The 17,891-nt window shown below is 43.9% G+C and overlaps 11 protein-coding genes across 11 annotated transcripts; 7 read left to right on the top strand and 4 right to left on the bottom strand.

The window, feature by feature from the left end:
- Window positions 1-30: 30 nt before the first annotated feature.
- Window positions 31-1,065, bottom strand: DI09_4p430 (uncharacterized protein; the record flags this gene model as incomplete). Its single annotated transcript, XM_013381933.1, has 1 exon — window positions 31-1,065. One exon carries the CDS (start codon window positions 1,063-1,065, stop codon window positions 31-33), a length of 1,035 nt encoding a protein of 344 aa, XP_013237387.1.
- Window positions 1,066-1,823: 758 nt separating this feature from the next.
- DI09_4p440 (uncharacterized protein) lies at window positions 1,824-3,304 on the top strand (the record flags this gene model as incomplete). Its single annotated transcript, XM_013381934.1, has 5 exons — window positions 1,824-2,030; window positions 2,051-2,440; window positions 2,464-2,730; window positions 2,763-2,917; window positions 2,938-3,304. 5 exons carry the CDS (start codon window positions 1,824-1,826, stop codon window positions 3,302-3,304), a joined length of 1,386 nt encoding a protein of 461 aa, XP_013237388.1.
- Window positions 3,305-3,322: 18 nt separating this feature from the next.
- Window positions 3,323-4,052, top strand: DI09_4p450 (uncharacterized protein; the record flags this gene model as incomplete). The annotated part of the gene is made up of 3 exons (XM_013381935.1): window positions 3,323-3,597; window positions 3,627-3,867; window positions 3,909-4,052. Coding segments are annotated over 3 exons (660 nt in total), but the record flags the coding sequence as incomplete, so codon positions are not given.
- Window positions 4,053-4,303: 251 nt separating this feature from the next.
- DI09_4p460 (uncharacterized protein) lies at window positions 4,304-5,398 on the top strand (the record flags this gene model as incomplete). The annotated part of the gene is made up of 2 exons (XM_013381936.1): window positions 4,304-4,767; window positions 4,798-5,398. The coding sequence occupies 2 exons, from the start codon at window positions 4,304-4,306 to the stop codon at window positions 5,396-5,398; spliced, it is 1,065 nt and encodes a 354-aa protein (XP_013237390.1).
- A 376-nt stretch (window positions 5,399-5,774) lies between these two features.
- On the top strand, window positions 5,775-10,088 carry DI09_4p470 (uncharacterized protein; the record flags this gene model as incomplete). Its single annotated transcript, XM_013381937.1, has 1 exon — window positions 5,775-10,088. The coding sequence occupies one exon, from the start codon at window positions 5,775-5,777 to the stop codon at window positions 10,086-10,088; it is 4,314 nt and encodes a 1,437-aa protein (XP_013237391.1).
- Window positions 10,089-10,281: 193 nt separating this feature from the next.
- Window positions 10,282-10,581, bottom strand: DI09_4p480 (uncharacterized protein; the record flags this gene model as incomplete). Its single annotated transcript, XM_013381938.1, has 1 exon — window positions 10,282-10,581. One exon carries the CDS (start codon window positions 10,579-10,581, stop codon window positions 10,282-10,284), a length of 300 nt encoding a protein of 99 aa, XP_013237392.1.
- A 302-nt stretch (window positions 10,582-10,883) lies between these two features.
- Window positions 10,884-11,662, top strand: DI09_4p490 (putative Ras log protein; the record flags this gene model as incomplete). Its single annotated transcript, XM_013381939.1, has 3 exons — window positions 10,884-11,231; window positions 11,261-11,544; window positions 11,587-11,662. 3 exons carry the CDS (start codon window positions 10,884-10,886, stop codon window positions 11,660-11,662), a joined length of 708 nt encoding a protein of 235 aa, XP_013237393.1.
- Window positions 11,663-11,714: 52 nt separating this feature from the next.
- On the top strand, window positions 11,715-12,465 carry DI09_4p500 (uncharacterized protein; the record flags this gene model as incomplete). The annotated part of the gene is made up of 2 exons (XM_013381940.1): window positions 11,715-11,910; window positions 11,939-12,465. The coding sequence occupies 2 exons, from the start codon at window positions 11,715-11,717 to the stop codon at window positions 12,463-12,465; spliced, it is 723 nt and encodes a 240-aa protein (XP_013237394.1).
- Window positions 12,466-12,884: 419 nt separating this feature from the next.
- Window positions 12,885-14,550, bottom strand: DI09_4p510 (uncharacterized protein; the record flags this gene model as incomplete). The annotated part of the gene is made up of 2 exons (XM_013381941.1): window positions 12,885-14,353; window positions 14,376-14,550. 2 exons carry the CDS (start codon window positions 14,548-14,550, stop codon window positions 12,885-12,887), a joined length of 1,644 nt encoding a protein of 547 aa, XP_013237395.1.
- Window positions 14,551-15,484: 934 nt separating this feature from the next.
- DI09_4p520 (uncharacterized protein) lies at window positions 15,485-16,619 on the bottom strand (the record flags this gene model as incomplete). Its single annotated transcript, XM_013381942.1, has 3 exons — window positions 15,485-15,733; window positions 15,754-16,546; window positions 16,582-16,619. The coding sequence occupies 3 exons, from the start codon at window positions 16,617-16,619 to the stop codon at window positions 15,485-15,487; spliced, it is 1,080 nt and encodes a 359-aa protein (XP_013237396.1).
- Window positions 16,620-17,397: 778 nt separating this feature from the next.
- On the top strand, window positions 17,398-17,853 carry DI09_4p530 (uncharacterized protein; the record flags this gene model as incomplete). Its single annotated transcript, XM_013381943.1, has 1 exon — window positions 17,398-17,853. The coding sequence occupies one exon, from the start codon at window positions 17,398-17,400 to the stop codon at window positions 17,851-17,853; it is 456 nt and encodes a 151-aa protein (XP_013237397.1).
- Between the last annotated feature and the right edge of the window lie 38 nt (window positions 17,854-17,891).

Here is a 17,891-nt window from a genome sequence, read left to right on the forward strand (position 1 = left end):
TTATCGCACCGGTTGAAGAGAGACAACGCACTATGAGGCCCTTTCACTGTCATCTTCTTCAGAATTGTCTTCATCGCCAGAAACTTCCGCGTTTTCTTGCTCTGCGCGCTTCATCATTGCGTCAAGCTCCAAATCGTCAACGTCAGAAACAACTCTAGGATTCATTTTCACATTTAACATCCCACCGAAGGAAACGATCTTTTCCGAAATCTTGGCTATCGATGCAGCCAGTAGCTCCAAACCTTGGATTTTGTCAAAACAGTTTGTGAAGATCACATAAAGAGGCGGGGCAACGAGCTTGATTTTGATGGGAATCTGTTCCGTGGAAAGCGTTTCTCCTGCGCGAAGGGCTTCCTTTATGGCCTCTATTCCTTCGAAAGTATAGCACATGACCTCAATATCGGCTCTGATTTTCGCCTTTTGAGGCAATAAGCGGCGATTGATATTGACAAGGATATCGTCCAGAACCTTGGCATCGAGGCCATATGGATTTTCGGGGCCCCCGAAAACGCGCTCTGGCTCCTCAATGGCCAGCTTGAAGGCATCATAAGCATGTCCAAATTGTTTATAAAGGGGCCAACCAAGCTGTTCGTACAGAGATTCCGTCGAGATGGAATGCTTTTCGGAGATGTTTCTCATAATTGTATGAACGGCCTTGCTTTTTAAGAATTTCTCTTCACATTTCTGTACCTCTTCTGGGGAAACTCTGCGCTTGCTGAGATCGATATAGCCCTTTTCTTTATCCACCCGAAGAACAACGACAACCTCGTTTCTTCCAACTCGAATCAGTTTTTGGATGGAGCGAATCCTTCTGCGAGAAAGCTCGGAAAGAAGAACCATGCCCTCGATGTTATTATATTCCAGCAGGGTCACATAGGCACCCATTTCTGCAATTTGACGCACGTTGACCATAACGAGATCATCAACCTCAGGGTATTTGTTCTCGTACATTCTACAATCATACTTGTCCCTATCAACATTGATTTTAGAGATCGAAGTCTTAGAGATGGAAGCAGACGAAGTTGAAGCCTGAGCTGGAGTTGGAGAGGATGAAGATGAAGGCATTTAAAATGGAATTTAAATAAATTTATTTTTTGCATAAAAATTTACTTGTTCCAAACGGGGAGGGGGTGGCGACAGACTAATGGTGTATCGGCAACACCTGGTCAAAATAATTACTTTTTGAAATTTAATTAAATAACAGCTATTGCGGAGGGGACATCATCTTTAGTAAATTAAAAATTTCAAGCACTAATGAGCCTTTCTCCCCCCGAATCTTGTGTAGATGAATCGGAACTTTCCTTTTACGATACATCTTCGTGTGCTCCCGTGTTCAGTTGCATCAATATTTTGCAAAATTCTTCGGGATCTCTTGTAATATGCATAATTTATATCGCCATTATTTGCTAGATTGTCCATTGTGGCTTCCTAGACAGGCTCCAGAGTCTGTTGGGCGTGTCTTTTTTTGTTGATGACGATAGATTATCCAACCTCCAAGTATGAGCGCCTTTCGTTTATATAGACTCTTATCCAACAACTTGGCATCAAAGAATTGTGCCTGATGTCTGGGTTTAGGGAAGCCATATTGCCTGTTAGCACCATTGAGTTTGTGTGCCAAAATGCCGACATCAAATTGACAACCTTAAAGACACGAATTTCAGGCAAGTTATCGTGCTTTCATCCATTTGCTAGATGACGAATCAGTAGTGATGGGTTATATCAAAGGCCTATTGTTTGATTGCTCGCAGGCAAGTGCTCAAGGTTTGTTTGCAACACTAACGGTGCAGTTTTGGGCGTTGAGCTTGAAGATTTTCGATGTTTATATGCTCTTTGTCAAGAACTCAAGGTATTGGTTCTCATACAATGACCCTCAGATCAATGAAACGCAATCTAAATTTTCATCTCAAGGATATTTTTACCTGAAAAGATACAACCTTTCCCAATATATGAAGGTAGATGCCACTGCGCTCAAGGCACTTGGGGTTCTTGAAGTTTATCCTCCAATTTCAGGTAGGCCGTACAACCCCATTGTATAGAGAATAAATCAAAGGGATCCCTCTTTGACATCATTGGCACCCATTGTTCTACACTTCAAGGAAAGAGGATGCTAAATGAGTGGTTGAGGCAGCCCCTTTTAGATCAACGGCTGATAAATGAGAGGCTTGACTTGGTTGAGTTACTCCTCTCCTCGTTGGCTTATGTGACCAGGAAAGACCTGAAAAACTACCTTTCATTATTCCCCGACTTATTACGTGCTGTTAAGCGTCTTGAAAGGGGTTCTTCCTCCTTACAAGAAATCGTGCGTCTTCATCAAGTCGTCAAGTCGCTTTCCAAAGTTGTTTATTTTCTATCTTCCTTATCAAATATCAAATCCACCGAGCTTAAAAGCGGCATCGAGATAATTAGATCGCAATTTTTATATCCCCTTCAGGCAACCCAGGTCCAAATTTCTTATTTGTTTAGGAAATTATGAAAAATTTGGAGCCTTTGATCGAGCTGATCGTGAAAACGGTTGATTTAGAAGTTGCAGAAAAGTCGCATGAATATCTTATCCGGCCAGAGATTTCCCCGGATCTGTTCCAACTGGCAGAACGGCGAAAAGCGCTCGACCAGAGATGCCAACTATCATTTGAAGAATTGGACCTACCCTGTGGAGCAGAAATTAAGGGGCCAAAGGCAAAGCTTGAAAGATCGCCCATTTATGGAGATTATATCCGAATCTCGAGAAACGTATCGTTTGCGCCCCGGAAGTTTTATTTTAGGATGTTTCAAACCCGTTGTTTAAAAGATCCGAGTTCATCGAGCTATGTACGCAAAAGAATGGTGTCTACTATACCACACCGTCGCTTTTGGCAACATCCAATGAGCGTAAATCGGTTGTCATAGAATACGCAGCCAAGCAAAACGAGATTGTAAAGTCGCTTTTTGGCGTTGCAGGTGGGCGGACCGCTGCTATTTACTTACCGTAGTTACTTATACGCCTTTGCTTCTTTTGCTCAACTATTTCATTGCCCGTCTTGATGTGATAGTTTCTTTCGCCGAATTATCGACAGTAGTGTCACAGTCTCATCCCTATGTGAGACCCATTTTTAGCGCAAATAATACATCGAGCTTGCGCATCATTGATGGCCGGCATCCATGTGTCGAGAGATACCTGGACCTGTCGTCACCATTTATACCCAACTCTCTTCTTTTGGATAGAGCAACTGATAGTGATAATCGATTTCAAATAATCACAGGCCCGAACATGGGTGGAAAGTCTACATTCATAAAACAGGTTTGCCGTCTTCATATGACGCAGTAGAATGCCTTGATTGTATTGATGGCACACATCGGCTGCTATGTACCTTGTACTCATGCAGAAATCCCTCCCATTGACGCCATTTTTGCGAGAGCCGGTGCTGGGGATACACAACTAAAAGGTATGCTTGCATCCAAACGAAACACACATCTAGGGATATCAACCTTCATGTCTGAAATGCTGGAAATGTCCTCCATTCTACACAGTGCGTCTGCAAACTCGCTACTTATCATCGATGAGCTTGGCAGAGGCACCTCCTCCACCGATGGGTTTGCCCTTGCATGGGCACTTTCCGAGTGAGCCTGTGGGAAGTTTTAATCGTTAGGTTTTTAATTGAAAATGTAAAGTGCTTCACGCTCTTTGCTACTCATTTTCATGACCTGGGAAATCTGGAAAAATGCTATCCAAACATCGTTTCAAATGTGCACGTAAAGGCACTGATATCGGACAGGGATGTGGATGCATTGGAGGTGTCGCTTCTTTATAAAGTTGTCTCCGGGGTTGGCCATGAAAGCCTTGGTATTCACGTTGCACAGGTCGTTGGATTCCCAAGCGAATGCATTAAGGTATCCATTTACGGGATTATTTGGAGATTGCCAAAAAAAAGCTGTCGACCTCGCTGACCGTTGATTCGGAGGAGGTTTCTGAAGTCGTAAAATTCATTGACCATGTAAGGGAGGGTGAGGCCAACCTTTCACTGAGTGATTGTGTCACCATGTATTCCAGTGTTAACGCTGCCTTTTTGCCTCAAGTTAGTTCCTTTATTGAAGGATGAAAATTTAACTTTTAAATTGTGAAAACTTGTACCCTTAAATTGTGAAAACTTGTTTTCAAATCATAGAAGGCCATTGGCTCATGTAAAGTATTCCGAACCAATGTTTTGGTCAATTTTTTTTTGACTGGGCAACTTTGAAAATTGGTTGGTTATCGCCAATAACCTAATGGAAGGGTTTCACATAAAAAGGTCGTCGACTCCCCATTTTGCACATCTAAATTTTGAGGATGGGAAATTGTATCGGACAACATTCTGAAGAGTATATCCGAAATAGGGAGATTGAACAGTCCTTGAAAAAAGATAAACGGGTGCAAGATGACGCCGTAAAACTTTTGTTATTGGGAGCAGGAGAGAGTGGAAAGACAACCATTTTGAAGCAGATGAGAATGATCCACTCGCATGGGTTTACCTCCGAAGAACGGAATGATGCCAGGACACTTGTCTATTCAAATGTGATTGAGTCGATGCAGATCATCCTCACAGCAATGGAACCTTCAAATTTGGATATTCCATTGGAAAATGAAAAAAACGATTCAATGGCTTCTCTCGTTAAGAAGGCAATTCCACCGGTATCTGGCGCACCATTGCCAAGTGCCTTGGGCCAAGCTCTCAAAATCCTTTCCAAGGATGCTGGAGTTAAAAAATGTATGGCTAGGTCTTCCTCATTTCAATTATTGGACTCTGCCCCCTAGTAAGAGGATCGATCAATTTTAACTTTTAGTTTCTTTTCAGAATTGGGGCGAATTTCATCTCCCGATTATATTCCAACTGACCAAGACATTCTTAGGACCAGGCAAAAGTCCACCGGAGTTACTGAATTCAACTTTACAATTGGGGACCTGACATACAAAATGCTTGACGTTGGAGGCCAGCGTTCCGAAAGAAAAAAGTGGATCCACTGCTTTGACAACGTAACTGCAATTGTGTTTCTTGTTGCAATTTCAGAATATGATCAGATGCTGATGGAAGACGAATCGGTCAATAGGATGCAGGAGGCTCTGTCCCTTTTTGATTCAATCTGCAATTCTCGATGGTTTCTGAATACTTCGATAATCCTCTTTCTTAACAAGATTGATTTGTTTCGTGAAAAAATCCAGAAGGTCCCATTGGAAGCTACTTTCCCTATGTATACTGGAGGCCCTGACTTTGATGCAGGATGCAAATTTATGGCAGACATGTTTCTTAGGCTCAACAAGACAGGGCGAAAAACCATCTATCCGCATTTAACATGTGCTACGGACACCACCCAAATCAAGTTTGTTATGAACGCTGTAAATAAGATCATCATTGACAAGCTGCTGCAAGAGGCCGATTTGATATAAAATAAAATTTTATCGTAAAAATTATAACCGAGCGATAGAAATGGACCACATAAAGAGGAGAGAGAGCATACACATGTTGTATCGCTTTTTTAATAATTCCCAAAGCGCTAGGAACCTCTCGATCGCTGCTCTTCTACTGTGCATTTTAAAAGCAAATCCGTGCCAATACATTTTCTATCGTTTTTTTATATCATAATATGCGATCAGCATTAAAATACTACTGTACGGCTGCCTTATGGTGACATACGAATCGCTGAACAGATGTGATATGGTGCATCTTTAACCCCAAAATTGCGTACCTTTAAACCGATTAATTGGAGGGCTCCCGTAAATTTAATTATTGGAGTGATTTTCATTGGCCTGGTAATTTTTTATTATGCGTTCTCATGTCTTCATTCTTCTACTCCTGTTTGCTATAGCTCTCCGGGAAATCGAGTCTCTTTCCTCATTGTTTGAGGAAAAAGTCAATGGTCCGGGTCCAGGAATCTGTTCAATGTATGACGTCTGCGACCCCGGTCGGCGCCTCAATTGCGCGGGATATAAAAAGGCGCCCATTTTGTCTGATGCAAAAACACTCGCCTCAATCAAAGAATGGTGTGGAATTGACATAGTCAATGACCATAAGGGTCATTCGTGCGTCAGTCCTTCGCAGTGGTCTGTGATTGAAGCGGGATTAAAGTTTGCACGGCCTCTTCTTTCTCCTTGCCCTGCCTGTTGGAAGAACTTTATCTCTTTATGGTGTGAAATGTCAGTATCGCCACACCAGTCCCTATATGTGCGCGTTATAGAAACTTCTAAGGCCTCTGGGAGGTGGGGAAAGCCCGTAGCGACTGCGCTTAATTATTATGTGACACCCACCTTACGACAAGGACTCTTTGACTCGTGCGCTAATGTCTCAATGGGAATGACTAATAAGAAAATCTTAGATGTAATGTTTTCCGCAGAGGCCTCCAGGAATCCAGATGTGCTCTTTGAGATGCTTGGAAAGAACTCCACGATGCGATCTCCATTTCTGATCCGGTTCCCTCACTTTGAAGCCGATTCCTTGGAAGAGGAGATGCTGCAAACTTATACCGGCTCAACTAGCCCCTCTCTAACAATGAAAGGAAATCAGGCATGGTCCACTCCAGTTCCTGCTGATGTTTGGCCGTTGAATACGACCATGTTTCCCTGTGACGACCCTGTATATGGCTGTGTCTGTGTAGATTGCCATCGCAAGTGCCCAGCTCCTGCAAACTGGGTCACGTGGGCCCCTGCACCCTGTACCTTGTCCCTGCCGCTTATTGGACGCAGCGGATGCTGGACTTTTGCGGTCTCCATTGTATATTTCTTTGCGATCATTGTCCTTTCTATTATTTTGGCCGTTAAGCTCTTTTTTCTGGCGCGCCAAAACTACGAAGAAGATCTTGAAAGAAACCACGCCCATCAATCTGCCCAAGGCGGTGATCCTTCATCTTGTCGTCTTTACAAGTACGGAGTGGAAGACTTGATCGCAAAAAAATTTTACGCCCAGGGCAAATGGGTCACTATGCACATCCCTCAAGTGTTGTTAACAGCATCTGCTTTTGTTATCATTTCAATTTTGGTGTTAATTGCTACAAAGGGGCTCCAGATTGAGCGCGACCCTGTAAAGCTTTGGGTGGGCCCTCATTCCCAGTCTGCGTTGCAAAAGCAGTTTTATGACGAAAAATTTGGTGCCTTTTTCCGCGTCGCTCAAGTCATCATTCGACCAAAAGTGGACATTAACGGTGCCGTAACCCGTGAAGCTATCACTCTCATTTTTGATTTAATAGAAGAATTGCGGCACATGAAAGTTCTTCAGAATATAACCACCGATGGCAACATTGACATGGACATCAAAGCCTTTAAAAATGGGGTCTCGCTAGAGGACATTTGCTACAAACCACTGGGGCGCGAATGCTTGATCCAGAGCGTGGCACTAATTTGGCCCACACGTGAAGCTTTTGAGGCTACCGGCGATGCCTGGGCGTTTGATTTTGACACATGCATGCGCTCACCCACAGATTGTCTTGGCTTTGACGGAAATGACCAGAATCTTCGCGTACCTTTGATGCCAGAATTAGTAGTTGGAGGAATCCCTCTCAAGTACAAAAAGCTGCCTGCTGGTGCTGGGGGCCGACCTGCTCCACTTCCTATAGATCCTGAGTCGTGGATAGAAGCTAAATCCCTTGTTATTACCCTGCTACTTGACCCAAAGGATGAGAATCAGCATGCTGCTTGTATAGAATGGGAGCGCGCCTTTATCGAAACTTTACGGCGGTTCGAGAAAATGCACACTGATTTTACCTGGGCATTTTCTGCAGAGTCTTCTGTAGAATGGGAAATTAATCGCGAGACAGAAGCCAATGCCCCAGTTATTCTCATCTCATATCTGGCAATGTTTGTTTACGTGGCTCTTGCTCTCGGACGCCACTCCAGGAGGAAACGAAAGCAAAATACATCAGAACAAAAGAAAGAGGAATCATCATCATCATCATCATCACCCTGGTTTAGTGGCTGGCCTTCATTAGTCGATATGCGATGCACACTTGCGCTCGGTGGCGTACTGCTGGTGGCTGTCTCCATTCTGTTTTCCGCAGCCATATTCACGCTTCTACAAATCAAAACCACGTTGATTATCGCAGAGGTGATTCCATTTCTCGTGTTAGCTGTCGGTGTGGACAATCTCTTTTTACTGGTGCAGGCCTACGAGTCTACAGGGACCGTTGAACCAGCAGAAATCTCAAAATCAAGTACATGCAGTTTCATGGAGGACAAAAAAGACCCTGCGATTGATGCAAAAATGGAGTCCACACTGAATAACGTCGCCCCCCCTTCTGTGGAAGAGCGTGTGGCATTAACGTTACGCAGGTCTGGACCATCTATTTTGGTGACCGAGCTTGCAGAGTTACTTGCTTTTCTCATCGGCTGCAACGTGGAGATGCCTGCAGTTGCCTCTTTTTCTATGTACGCTGTGCTTGCTATTGCCTTTGATATTTGTCTACAAATGACAGTATTTACCGTCTTTTTAACTCTCGATGGCCGCCGGATAGCTGCGGGGAGACCCGATCCAATTGCTGGGGCTCTCAGCCGTGCCTTCAAGGCTGTTTGGACGTGGCTATGCCCCATTTTGATACGGCTTAAAACTCGCTTTTCTACTTTATGGGCTTCTGATACCATGTCTTCTGATCTCAGCCCTCAAATTGCTAAAGATACACAGGAAATCGAAAGCACACAGGCTGTTAAATCGATTCGATGGCCCTTTGGTAGCATATCTCATGCTTTAGCGCGAAACCGTCGCGTACAAACTGCTGTATTGCTATTTTATTCAGTATTGCTTTTCTTTTCACTGTTGGGAATCGGTCGAATTAGGCTTGGGTTGGAACAGCGACTAGCTGTGCCTTCTGACTCTTATCTTGTCCCATATTTTGATGCTTTGGAGACCGAATTGCTGGTCGGCCCCCCGCTCTTTTTTGTGCTCCGAAACGCAGATGTGGCTGGGAGCACATCGATTCAACGCTCAATTGCCACCCGATTCTATCAAGATATCATGGATGAATTATCCATTGGATCTATCGTTGAGGTCAATAAGGGTGAGCCCGGCTCATACCTTTCCTCTGGAATTTCTAACTGGTTTGACGATTTTTTGGCATGGTCGCGGCATTGTTGTCGGATTGATCCCGTAACGGGCGACAGATCCAGTTCACCTAGCGCCGTGCCTTGTATTTCGGAACAGAAACGGACACTGACGCAACTTGCCCTCAATTCAGAAACCATTGGCCGTTTTTTGCCGTGGTTTTTGGAGGAAATGCCGTCAGCACAGTGTCCTTTTGCCGGAGGCGCTGCCTATGCCAACCAGGTGCGTCTAAAAGGCAGTGTCTCCGCCTTCAAGGCTTATTTGCAACCGCTGCGCTCACAGGAAGATTTCATTGCGTCGTTACGGGCATCGAGGCGTATTGCCGGAATGCTTACGACTGCCATCCAGAAGGCGGCAAAGGTCACGGCGAATGGAGTTCCACCTGAAATGGACTCGGGATCACTTCCCGAAATCTTTGCTTTCTCACCGTACTTTGTCTTTTTTGACCAGTACCTCGAAATCATCTGGATCTCTATCTTGCTCTGCACCCTGTGTTTGCTCGTCATTCTTGTGGTGACATGGGCTCTTCTCGGCTCATTTGAGGCGGCATTATTTTCCGCCTTGAGTGTATGTTCGACGGCCGTTTCACTTTTCGGCGTTATGGGTTGGTGGTCGATTGGTCTCTCCGCAGTTTCACTGGTCAATGTGATCATTGCTATGGGTATTTCGGTAGAATTCTCCTCTAACATGATTCGTGCGTACATGGTTGTCCTTGATGCCGAAGAGACTGAGGAGTCCGCATATTCTGGGTTTGAAAAAGAGCCGTCTTCATGTTTACATGGAGCTTCATTCAACGCATTGCCTTCGCGCAAAAAGCGCGTAGAGCTAATGGTGGCCGAGACTGGCACTAGCGTTTTCTTTGGCATCACCCTGACAAAGCTGATCGGCATTTCCATTTTATACTGGTCTACATCCAAACTTTTCGAGGTGTTTTACTTTCGGATGTACATTGCCACGGTGGCATTGGCAGCTTTCCATGGGTTGGCCTTGCTGCCTGTGGTTCTGGCGCGTTGGGGTCCACATTCTGCCCTCTCCCCGCCAAGCTATAAATAAATGAACATCAACTGATAGGCAATTATCAAAAACGCCCGGTAAAAGTTGACCAAAATATTGTAGGACTCCCCGATTTTGAAGCTCCAAACTTGGATACTGCATGTGTGTTGCCAACAACGTTAAACGATTAACCTACTGGACCGCCATTAGGTTGAGCTGGTGATATTTATGTATATGATTTTGGGGTTAAGATTCACCACGACGAGGGGACGATGCCAGGAAGCGAGTCTGTACGTGCAAGACGGTGAAACTCGATGCGAGAAATGTCAAACTCCTTGATGATGCTGCGCGCCCGTCCCGTAATGATGCACCTGCGTGCCAATCTGTTTGGGACAGACGCCTTTGGCAGTGCACTCAGTTTAAACTGGGCCATATATCGAACGGAAAGTGGAAGTGAATCATTGTGTGTGATAAACCGAAGAGCGTTTCTTGTGTTTTCATGTTGGGCTGCACATATGAGCCGAAGCCGCTCTGTAAACGTTTTTCCCTTCATGGCGAAAAAACTCGCGTTCAAGTAATTGATTGATTAATTAATTAATTAATGCCAATGTTGCAGTTGGCCAAATTTTGTGCAATTCATGGATGAATGTAGGTGGAAAAAGTAAGCTTTTACCAATGTGATGGTTCAGGCTTCATTAGGGAATGGAATTCCCAAACATTGGCCCGATTCTGGAAAATTTGGCTAAATTTCAATCAGCAATCAAAAAGCCAAAGTAACAGGCTATCAACCATTTTTCTATTCTATTGGTCGCCATGCAGCATATTGATAAAAGAGCCGTTTTCAGTCTCTAATTCATGCTTCAAGGCTCCCCAAAGGATAGCAAAAGGGTCGATCTTATCCAACGGCAGCTCTTCAGGAAAAAGCTTGTGGCTGTTGGAGACGGGGCCTGTGGAAAAACCTCCTTGTTGATTTCTTACTGCAGAGGGGAATTTCCGGAGGAGTACATCCCCACTGTGTTTGAAAACTATGTCACGGAAATTTCTTTAGACGGTGGCAGGGTCATTGTTGACATGGCGTTATGGGATACTGCAGGTCAAGAAGATTATGACCGTCTGCGTCCACTTTCGTATCCAGACTCGGACATTGTTCTGCTTTGTTTTTCGATTGATGCGCCAGACTCGCTACGCAGCATCATTGAAAAGGTATGAAGACAATAATGCTGATCGCTTAGTGGCATCCGGAGGTTTCCCATTTTTGCGATGGTGCTCCAGTAATTCTGGTGGGATGCAAATCCGATTTGAGGGATGATCCATCGGTGATCGGCCGTCTGGCGCGGCTGAACCAACGGCCCATTTCATATGAAGAGGCCTCTGACGCTGCGTACAGAATCAATGCCTACAGATACGTTGAAACCTCGGCAAAGGTCAAAGATGGCCTTTCCGATCTATTTGCCACAGCAGCAAGGGCCTCCATAGCAAAAGAACAAAGCTACAAACCGGAGGAAAGGAAAAGCAGGTTTTTCAAAAAAAGGTTCTTTTTTTTTGGGGAGAAAAAAAGCCTCGTACCCACACTACTTTCCCCGGCACAGCGAAGGGCGCCAGCCGCCAAAAAACACGAATGCTCCATGATGTAGTGGCAGTAAACTTAAAATTAAATTGAAAGTGTAAAATTTCAACAATTTCTTAATGGTGGTGGTCCATCAGGCTCAATTGCGGCATTCAATTGGAGGAACCAGAACGGTAATACCGGGCCCCCATTCGTTTCCAACATCATCCAAATATTCTGCCCTACAGAACTCATACTCTGCGCTAGAATCGCTTTATCTGACACTTTTGGTCAGATGTGAATCTGCCGAGTACAATTGCCGTCTTTTGCAGTTTGGTAATTGATGGCTATTTATTTTTCATAGAACTTAATACCATAAAATCGCAATCGCTTGCTGCCATACAAAATACAAACGTTGTTCCTGATTCATTTGGCGATCAAGATTCTGAGAATGTTCTCCGCAATTCCAATAATGTATTGGATAGCAAAGACGCTCAATTGAAATCCGAATTTTCCGGAAATATAATTGATTTTTCCAAAGCTTCCAACAATAACGACGATTACAGTATTCATGAAAGCCCAGAATCAGAAGAGCCCAAGCGCGACATACTCCAAGAAAAATCACAAGATACAGAGGAGGGGCCTCCAGAATCCTTTTTTGTAAATATGGAAATTATAAAAGACGATAAAAAGCTTGGAGAACCGCTACATGAATACGATAGAGTGCCGCTAGAGTCTTTCGAGGAACAGGATGGAGAACACAAAACTAAGAATGATGATCTTTCTATGTTGCAGGAGAAGATATCGTCTTTGGAGTTTACGCTCAAATCGCAAACGGAAAAACTTCAAGCACTAGTAAAAGAAAAGGATAAGGGTGCTTGCATAGTGTAATAACTTTTAGAATCCATGGATTTAGCGTACATCTTAATTGATAGAGACGTAGAAATAGAAGACTTGAAAGATAAACTGCAAGAATATCACGATTTTGACAAAGCTTTTCGGTTTGTTTCTTTCTGCTTCTTATTTTTTATAGGGAGGGGATTCGTGCAACTGAATCTTACATTTCATGGCTCGAGAGCGGTACATCTTTTCAACATTTAATTTTTACATTAGAACTAGACAGAGCCTCCAATGGGTGTCTTTCCCAATCCATATCTGAGATCTCTCCTGCATAGGATTAATCGCATAACAGAATGATGAAGACACAAAGGCCGCTTCACATACCGATCTGAAGCTGCTCCATTCGCGGCGAGTTTAGAAAATAAACGACAATTCTCGATTTGAATTAACTACTGGAGAGATATCACAATTTAATAGGAACGTCCAAAAAGTGTATAGGAAACGGCAGGATGGCCACAAGCAACGCACTTAGCGCCTGGAGCCATGCTCGGCTGCTCAAATGGAATACAAAGGCTTTTAGCACCCATTGCAGGGGCCTTTTCATCCGTGCCTGCACGACAGGTCCGCTCCTTGATGTCTTTTTCGCAGGCGGGACGCTCGCACCATGGAATCATGACAAATTTTTTGGCATCCAAAGCAGGTAATACCAGATCCCAACTCTGGTCAATTACCTCCAAATGCTCTTCATGTCGAGCACGTGCGGCGGCAAGCATGTCGTCGTGAATTTTTTCCAAAAGCACAGGGATCGACTCGGACAACGTTGCAATGCTGTATTGCTTTTTTTGGTCGTCGTGTCTGGTCACTACACGGACCTCATTCTTTTGCAAGTCTTTGGGTCCAAGTTCAAATCTAATCGGAACTCCCTTGACTTCCCAGTGATTAAACTTCCATCCAGGCGTATAGTTATCCCTTAGATCGGTGTTTACACGAATGCCGATAGCCTGAAGGGTGGTTGATATTTGGGAAATCTTTTCCTCAATGGCAGCCACAATTGAAGGCTCTAGCTTCGAAGTGATTCCACATGGAACGATGACAACTTGGACAGCAGCAACCTTTGGAGGCAACACGAGACCCTTATCGTCACCATGTGTCATCACCATAACACCAATGGAGCGAGTGGTGATGCCCCATGAGTTTTGCCAGACAAGAGATTTTTCGCCCCGTTCGCCTTCGACTTCGATCTTAAACATCTTTGCAAAATTTTGTCCAAGGCAATGAGAGGTGGCGCCCTGGATGCCCCTTCCAGATTCTGGAATAAAAGCTTCAACAGTTGTGGTGTAAAGGCCGCCGGGGAACTTTTCACTTTCACTTTTACGCCCTTTTATGACGGGGACAGCAAGGACATCCTCATACACACGTCGATACAGCTCAAGGATTTGGAGAACTTCATGATCTGCTTCCTTTTTTGTATAGAACACCGTGTGTCCCTCTTGCCACAGGAACTCTCTTGTGCGAAGAAAAGGCTGGGGATGCTTAAATTCCCACCGAATCACGTTGCACCATTGATTGATTTTCAATGGAAGTTCGCGATGGGACTTGACCCACTTGGCAAAGGTTGGGTACATGATTGTCTCCGACGTTGGGCGGATGGCAATCGGCTCCTGCAGCTCCGATTGCCCGGATCGTGTGACCCAGGCAACTTCAGGCGAGAACCCTTCAACATGATCCTTTTCCTTTTCCAGCGCGCCTTGGGTGACTAGCATTGGAAAATATGCATCTTGAACGCCAATTTTTTCAATTTCCTTTCCAAAGAAATCTAAACTTTGGGCAATTGATAGCTTGAACCTTGAATGCGCTTCCAAATGCAGAAGCTCCACGGTCTGAGGATATAGCAGCCAGAAATATCGTAGTAGTCCATCATTTCGGCTTTTAATAGGACCTTGAAATAAGACGCACAAGACTTACCTGAGTATACCATGCAGAAAAGTCATCAGCCTTCTTGACATCAATTCCAAGGTTAGAGGCTGTCGTTGGTTGATGGGGATTTGGATTAGGGTTAGGAGAACTAGGTTTCTTGGATTTCTTTTCATTGAGATCAAGCTTTGAAATATCGATGGGTTTTGTGGTTGCGGACATTGTTTTTGTGCGTATCGAGAGCGCGCGTATTATAAGCTTGGAGAAACCTATTAATAAAAATTGGCAGTGTGATGGTGTAATAATCACTAATTAAAAGTCTCGAATTTTACAATTGTACGAATATTTTAACATCGGAGCAGTATAGGCCACCGTCCACTTTAAAATCTTTGGACCTCCTCTATTTGAACCCCCGAATTTCTAATTTTTTATTAGGGAATGGGTGGCAGGCGTGCTGATCATCTTTTCATTAATAATTAAATGCACTATCAAGAATAAAAAGTTGTTTTCAACCAACAAAGAGAAAATAAAATCACCCAAAGATTCATTTAGCGATTCTTCACTAATCACCTTGCTCTTCGGGATCTTATCAGATAGCTCTATCATCCCTTTTAGGATATTGTAAACCTTGGCAAAGGTTGCATTTCCCAGCTCTTTACCCAGATAATCCTTGACAATTTCAAGCTTCAAAAATAGGGAGGAGCATTTTTTCTGTTGATCAATGATAACCGATATCTCCTCAGAGGACGGCGTGTCCTCGAAAGAATAATTGGGGCCTTGAATCCAAGAGCAGAGAATGGAAGATCCAAGGGTCCCGAATGAGCCCAGTGGAAACAACCGCCCATTTAAAATGTATTCATTGGACGAGATTTTGTAGAACGACAGGAAGCTATGGTCCAAGACCCTTCCGTTGCAATTTTTAGACGCATCCGAAAACGGCAGTTTATTTTCTGCCTGCTGGAGTCTTGAATCGTCCCCAAAAGACAAGTTGTTTTCACACAATTGGCGTTTATCGTGGCTCCATTCAATATGCTGCAATATGTCTTCAAATGTATCTCTGTCCGACCATTTGTAGTAAGTAAATATGGTTTCTCGGCTTATGTCCCCAAATACATATTGGCAGATCACATCAAAGGCCTTAGCACGATCATCAAATCTATATAAATATAACGCAACGACGAACCCACATTTCCAACAGCGATTTAAACTTGCGTGTCAGCAGCGAAATATTGATTTCCGCATCCTTTAAAGGCAACAGGTTGCTAGTGGTGAGTTGTGGGGGCTTTTCGGGCACCTTTTTTGTTGGGACATTGTACTTGGACATGATTGATAGCAAAAGAAGGTCTTTGGCAGAGGGCCGCATGTTAGGGTCCTTTTGAAGCAGGCTCGAAATGAGAGATGAAAGCTCTTTTGAAAAATGCCTACAAGTGAGTTATTGGGGCACCGCGTCGCGCCGTACTTTGGAATCGGCAAAAACTCGGCCTTGATGATTTTAAGAATTAGCCCTCTTATGTGCCGAGAGTCAAAAGCATGCCTGAGGGTGCACATTTCATAGATGACACACCCCAACGACCAAATGTCTGACTTGTAATCATAGGGCTTGGATTCACATATTTCCGGACTCAGGTAATATGGGGTTCCAATTGCTGTGTGGGCCAATTCTATTGTTCCAGTAAGTGTGCGGGAGATACCAAAGTCTCCCAATTTCAACACCACATTGGGATATGCCGATTTTGTACGCACATCAGGCAGCGAAGACAAAAAGATGTTTCTCGATTTTATATCTCGATGCAAAACCTTGAGATCGTGCAGGTACGCCAATGCCGAAATAAGTTGGAAAGAGAACCGTAATATTTGGTCCTCCTCTAAAGCATCATTGGGAGGCCGCGATGCTTTGAGCTTTTTCAACAGCTGGTACAGATCGCCCTCGTTTGCATATTCGGTAACCACATACAAAAACCCGCTCTCCTCGAAGGAACCAAAGTATTTGATAATATTTGGATGCGACAACCTTGACAAGATTTCAACCTCCTCGCGCAAAAAAAGCGGATCCTTCACTTCAAGCTCCTCCGGGTTCAAAGGAATTTCTTTCAGGACAACAAGATTTGAGGACGAACCCTTGGTGTCTCTGGCAAGTATTGCCTTGCCCGAGGTTCCATTTCCAATCTCTTTTATGAGCTTAAACCTGTTTTTGTTCATCGTCAGTTGTTGAGAATAACTTTATTCTTATAGCAGATGTCACTCAAAGTTGACATGCCATCAAAATGGGGCAACCCCATTTTGCTTGACATTAATTATTAAAAATTGGGCAGCCCACTCTAGGAAATACAAAAAGTTGGCACTTAATTTTTAAATGGCCAGAGATTTTTCACTTCCCATCGCGTCGACGGGCGATCCAGTGAAAAAGGAAAAATGCCAAAAATATCTACTGGAGCTGTTTGTAAGCTCTCCCATAATTCTCTACATGAAGGATGCTTTAAAGCAGGCCGGATGCCCTCTATTTGTCAACGACATACAATGTGTACCCTGTTCAACGGATCTACCAATTAGTGGCTTTTATAGGCCTGGAAAGGGAGTGTTCCTTTGTGAAGAAACAATATATTCGCCCACTCATTTGCAAGAAACTCTGACGCACGAATTATTGCACGCATTTGATTATTGTACCAAAGACATAGATCTCTCGAACAACTGTATTCAGAATATATGTACCGAGGTAAGAAGTTCCAGCAGTCGGCTTATTTGAAGATTAGAGCATCAAATTTGAGCGGAGAATGTAGATTTGCAAATGAATTCCGTCGCGGGTTTTTTGGAATAAAGGGCCATCATCAAGTGGGATCTTTTGCTTATTTTAGGAATGCATCAAACGGCGAGCATTGAAATCCGCATCCATGTGCGACGGATGCGAGGGGCAAGACATCGAGGCATTGTTTAAAAAAGCCTTTCCAGTGTGCTTCCAAGACAAGTCGCCCTTCATTGAAATTCCCTATTGATGCTGAGCTGGGCCTGTTATAAATTAAAATTTCCTTTCCCAATACGAACGGTGTAAATTACACTTAATTTTGTGTAGCAATGGAAGAGTACTCCTTTCCATTTGAGTCCTTGAATGGGGTCTCTTTTATGGACCAGGATCATTTTCTTCTGGAGTGCCCGTTTTCAGATGCCTCCAAAATCAACGAGTACCGTGGCTGTGATTATTTACTTAGATGTTGCATCATTGGAAAGGGAAATGAAAATGCTGTACTTGTGTCGCCCTCAGCCTCGTATTCAATTAAGCAGGTTTTGATTACCAGCACCTGCTTGATGGCCAATTCAAAGAGCAAAGAGATTGAAAATATCTTTGATTGCTACTTTGAATGCAGGGAAGAAAGCACGGTAAATTTTGACAATATACCTGAAATAATGAAATCCTCCATCTACCACAGGCAGCAGCTTCCCGCAGGCCACGAGAAAATCGTAACTATTTCTTCAAATTACTTATTTTTAGACACGAAACGATTTAAAACTTCTCCTTCAATGTACCGATAGGGCATTGGAAGAGGTTATGGCTCGTTTTAATATCGTTG

This window comes from Mitosporidium daphniae (genome assembly GCF_000760515.2).
Source record: "Mitosporidium daphniae strain UGP3 chromosome Unknown contig-4, whole genome shotgun sequence".
Classification (NCBI taxonomy): Eukaryota; Fungi; Microsporidia; genus Mitosporidium; species Mitosporidium daphniae.